The sequence below is a fragment of the Gavialis gangeticus genome, unplaced genomic scaffold (assembly GCF_001723915.1).
Source record: "Gavialis gangeticus isolate Ggan-Ray unplaced genomic scaffold, GavGan_comp1, whole genome shotgun sequence".
In the NCBI taxonomy this organism is placed as follows: domain Eukaryota; kingdom Metazoa; phylum Chordata; order Crocodylia; family Gavialidae; genus Gavialis; species Gavialis gangeticus.
In genome coordinates this window covers 117906772-117912112 of record NW_017729031.1, presented here as the reverse complement: position 1 = coordinate 117912112, position 5341 = coordinate 117906772, and the positions used below count along the sequence as shown (strand labels likewise).

General features: G+C 41.7%; 1 protein-coding gene across 1 annotated transcript in view; it reads right to left on the bottom strand.

Moving 5' to 3' along the window:
* HOXB2 (homeobox B2) overlaps window positions 1-1222 on the bottom strand; it is a 3049-nt gene extending 1827 nt beyond the window's left edge. Inside the window, exon 1 of the mRNA XM_019523680.1 lies at window positions 124-1222. Within this exon, the coding sequence (XP_019379225.1) occupies window positions 124-502 (379 nt within the window). The 5' untranslated portion in view covers window positions 503-1222. The remainder of the gene's footprint in view (window positions 1-123) is intronic.
* Window positions 1223-5341: the final 4119 nt, after the last annotated feature.

The following is a 5341-nucleotide window of genomic DNA, read 5'->3' as shown; positions in this document are numbered from 1 at the left end:
ACAAACATTGATGGAGTATTGGGTGGGGGGGAAGGATGGAGTAGGGGGGGAAGGATGTCAATAGGGTTATTAGTAGAACCCCCCAGTCCCTGGAAGCCCCCCGCCACCCCTCAGTGTACACACCTGCAGGAGATCCAGCAGCAGATCCTGGAACCGAGGAGGAGGATGGCGAGGAGGAAGAGGAGGCTGGAGCCTGGGTAGCTTTCTTGGTGGATTTCTTCTCTTTCATCCAGGGGAATTCTGCAGCCAAAGGGCCGGGATGGATTGGGGGCTGCTGGGCCAGGCCATGGGTTGCTCTTTTTTGGCTTCTTGGTCTCGGCTGGCTGCTGGAACAAGGATTCAGGCTGAGGATGGTTTGCTCAAAAGGAGGAGGAATTAATGTCGAGTCCTTGATTGATGAAGTTTGAAATGTCTCCAGGACAGCGGGAAGGGACGTCAGGCACTCTGCGAGCGAAGGCTGGCTATTTATAAACCCGATCTCCCTCTCAAATTCAAAATTCATGGCTTTTCCAGGGCCCAGGGTAGAAGGGAGGGGAAGAGGCGAAGGAGGAGGGAGGAAATCTGAGGGCCTCGATTGTTATTATTATTACGATGATTATGATTCTCAGGCTTTTATAATTGTTATATTGCTGATAATACAGGCGTATGGGGACCTTGCTCTATTAAACAGGAGACTGGGGCGAAATTGCAGCCAATTCCTGGTCACATGACCGGCTTTGGCCAATGGCAGGTGGGGCCTGGTAGAAAACAGAAAGCATTATTTTCTTTAATTGATTTTAAAAAAGGGGCTCCAATGGTAAAAATAAAATAAGAGAAAATACAAATCCTGTTTCCCCTCTGCAAAGAACCCAGGCTATGGCATTTAAGGATGTTGAGCTGCGTGCTGCAAAACTCCAGGCAAAAGTGGAGATGCCTGAAGGAAGAGGAGGCTGGGTGGAAGGGCAGGAGTTGCCTTTTTAACTCTTTCCCTGCCTGAGCGTAGAGGGGCTGATTAGCACAATCGGGGAGACGAGAGCAATTAAGAAGCGGGCTCATTAATCTTTTGAAAGTTTTGACAACGGGGCTAAATCAAGACTAGCAAAGAACTTCCCCAGTTAAGGCAGATGTAGTCTCTCTTCTCAGTGTAAACCCAATAAATGAGACAATCTGGAGTATCGGACCTTGACAAACCCTGCAGTTTGGAATTAAAAAATATCCAAGTCTGGGAAAGTTCAGGTCAGTACGAAAGCTTGATCCAGAGGTTTCTTTCTGGCGGCTGGAGAAGCAGCCCATTATAAATCCTTTGAAATCAGAAAGTAAAGCTGGAAACGGACGAAAAGTCTCCCCGAGCTGGTTAAATTACTTTTAAAACATAGAGCGGAGCCCTCCCTTCCTAACCGGAGACTGAATGAAGGCTTGAAACTTTGCTTGAAGAGGAAAATTGTTTTAAGGCCATGGACATATTGGCAATCTGTCTCCCTCCCCCCCCAGTAATCAGCTCCACTTTAATAGTTTATAAAATAAATATGTAAAATGAAAGGCCATTTACCAGTAAGATTTTTTCCTTTTAAAAAGTGAGCAGTTTCACACAGACCCCTGCCCCCCTCCCCAAAAGAGAGAGAGAGAGAGAGAGAGACGATCAATCTTTTGCTCGAAAGCCTTCTGACAGGTCAGTCTCACTAACTTTACCAAGGAATTTTGGCTTTTATTGGGGTTACTAAGAAAAGAGTGATGCCAAAACTTTAACCTACGGACGAAGAAAAGAAGTGGGAAATATGAAAGGTTGGACGATGGAAAAAAATAGACAAAAAATCTGTAACCCCAAAGAATTCTGACATTTGGGAAGGTTTTCAGTTTGTTTGCTCTAGCTCCATTCCCCCCATCTTGTAGCAAAGGAAGGTTGGCAAACTGCATTCAAGCAGGCGGGAGAGCCTAGAAACTTTTGTCAGTTAAAACATCCGTGTGGGTGGTGTGTATTTCAAGGGAAGCACATAAATCTGGAGCCAAAGCGAGGTGCAGCTCAGCAAAAAAGGGGAGGAAAATAAAACCTCAGCAAAAAGACATGGATGCAGTCCGGGTGGGGACTCTCAGTTTTGGTAGACTATTTTCCCCCCAAAAAATGTTTCAGATCTCTAGGATTTGACCTCTGCAGCAATCAGGAAAAGGTAATATATAAATAAACTAATACATAAAACCCTGGCAGATCAGAATCGGTATCAACATAAACATGTTAAAGATATCCTTCTCTTTAAAGATCCCTGCTTTGAATCTTCCTGATAACCTTAACCAGAATATTATTTTCTACAGCCTGGGAGAAAGACTGCTGTAGCAGAGAATATATTGAACTAGCTTGGAAACTGCTTATAGCTTCTGTCAACTATTTCTGCTCACTAGCACTAAAGTTACAGACATGAAACCTGTTGGGGGAAGGAATATGTTTTCCCGTATTTCGTATGGATCGACCAGATAGGAAGCTGCCTTCTTACTTGAGGAGCAAACGCATCCTTGTTTTTTTCTAAAAATAGCTGAACAATACCTTGCAGGTTTAATGAACGTTAAAGACCAACTGCAAACTTTTTTTTTCCTCTTTGGGCAAAAGCAAGCCTACTTACAAGCAAGTGGGAAATAAAGTCGAGAACACAGGAAGGCCCAGAAAAAGGACAGGAAGGAACAAAAGAGACAAAATATCAACCTGACTGGTGAAACGTGACATGGCCCTCTGGTTCTGATGTTGGCTTCACTTTCACTTATTTTTAAATGAATTCACAGAATTCAGGGATACAACAGCGAACACTATGGCGCCCAGGATCTCAGTCTCAGCGTAGCTACATCATCCAGAAAATTATATTCAGGAGAAGAGGGGGGAAAAAGCCAACCCTTGACTATTCTTATTTGATCTGATCCCAATCAAAGCTTCCACGCTCTTATGCTTTTAAATTATAGTATCACCGAATGTTAAATTGCTTCTTGCATGGATGAGCATAACCCAGCTACAGGCCGGGGTAGGAAAACAAATTCCCTTTTTTATTGTTATTTATTATTGCACAAGGACCATAATTACTAACTTGGCACTTCATTTATTAGAAGAAATCAAAGGTAAAAAGAGCTAAAAATAATTTATCTTTGGAGGTCTTCAACCGTGTGCATGTGTTTTTGTGGTGTATCTCGTGTATAGATTTATACATACACAGGTGTATACTAGATGCATGAATGTATGTACGTATATATGGACACGCAGTCCTAAGGAACAGATTTAAATCGCTGTTTCCGATGACAATGAGGTTAATACTCAATGCCCTTTCATTCCCACCCGCAAGAAGTAGCCAAAATTTCCGCCTCCAGGACCTTATCCCTTATTTCTCCTCCCTTATTTGCTCCACCAATATAAACGTCTACGTTTGACAGACAGTTTCTATCCAGTTCCAGCATCATAAAACTTTTATTGAGCCACACTACTTATAAAATAAGTTTTCTTATGGCTTTGGATCATACAAAGCAAATTATCCACAGTGTTATCTTATTTGTTTTTTCTGCTGCACTTCTTCTTAAGCTGTCACTGCCAATTTACCCTATCACAGCATCTCCCCCCCCCCATCAGGGTTTTTTTTTAATATAGTGATTTAATTTCACCTCAGTTTTAAAATTCCTGCATGAAAACTCTGCCTTTTTGTGATTAATCATTTTCCTTTGTTTTCATTTTAGGCCCAATGGCTGCTTAGTTTGGATGACACGTGATCCCTTCTCTTGGTAACCGCAGAAGAGGACTGTGAACTTTAGTCTGCTTGAGAGAATTTAAAGCAGGCTTCCAAAGGGATTGGGGGGGGGGGAATTGGAAACTAGCTATTAACTTTTTAATTAAATATCGTACACTAGGAAAGTGTCAACGGTTTATAACCTGCTTCTTCTGCAAAGTAAAACAAATAGGATTATAACCGGAGGGGTTGAGCAGTGGAGAAGAGAATATAGATACATATGTATCTGTCTAGAACCTCTGGGAGACTTAGACTTGCGTTTTGACTACTTTATTTTATTTTTGCTTTTAAATCCGACTAATAGGACAAGATAAAATTGATAACAGAAAGTTTATTCAAGAATTGTTCAACAGACAACCCTTAAGCAAGGAAATAAAATAACTACTAGAAGAACAAAGAAAAATCTCCAAAGAGGAGAAGTGGGATGGGAGGGGTAATCATCTAGAGTTTTTCTAATTCAGGACTATACAATTACAGTCTGGTTCTGCTCTCATGCCTCCAGTAGAACTAATTACATTATTCATAAGTACGAGGGTAACATAAAACTACTGGTCTTTCTAAATTACAATAACTAAAATAAGCTTGTTGTACAATGACAAGGAAACACAATGTCCTTTATAACAAGTAAATACTAAAAAAGTACAATTTGATTCTTTTCTTCTCATATAAATACATAATGTTGGGGATAAATAATACAAAAAAAGAAAATATTTTAAACTGGCTATAACCAATAAATATATATGAATGTTCACCAGAACACACACCTATTGAAAGACGTCACGACTGAGTTGGACGCGACGGCCTTCAAAGTTGTTTTATACCCATTCAAATGTAAACTCTAAGTGCAACGAAGATGTCCAGACAAGAAAGCATTAGCAAATACTCGCGATCCATTCACTTCTGCTTCGTTTGGAGGACATACCGTTTGTTCAAATATACCCTGTTTTCACGTTAAGTCAAGAGAAGAGGAGGAACAACATGTAGGACTTTCAAGTCTTAAGATTGCTTTGTTGTTGGTTTGTTCGTGAACCCTTAAAAACAAAAACAAAGCCCCGGTGTCATCGAAGGGCGACTTCACTGCCTCAAGAGGCGAGGGGGCAAAAAAATAATAATAATATTCAGACCTGCCAACTTTCCCTGTAGAGAGACAAAATGGTGCAGCTTTGCATGAAGAATGGATGTCCCAGACCCTTCTCGACTCTTAGCCTCTTTGGGCTGGGGGTGGGCGAGCAGGAAGAGAAGAGAGAGTGGGTCCTCCAGGGTTGGCAGGTGTGGATATTTTTCAGCTCGTGGTGGTGGTGGTGGGAGGGAGAAGGTTACTCAGCAAAAAAAAATAAAAAACCCAAAAGCGAAGGAAACCCCCAAAAGAAAGATGCCCATTATCTAAAGAGTTAAACTGGAAGGGAGAAAGCAAGACTCTTTGCGGGGAGGGGATCGAGGAGCGGTAGTTTTCTGTGGCTCGGTTTAGATTAAAAAAAAAAGAAGAAGAAGAAGAAGAAGGATCTTTGTTGTCGCTGGGCCAGCTGGACAGATCTGGTGAGTCGACAACTTGAACCCACTGGGTCTTGTCATTTTCAAGGTCCAAGGATTATTTGCAATTCTCCGCGCTT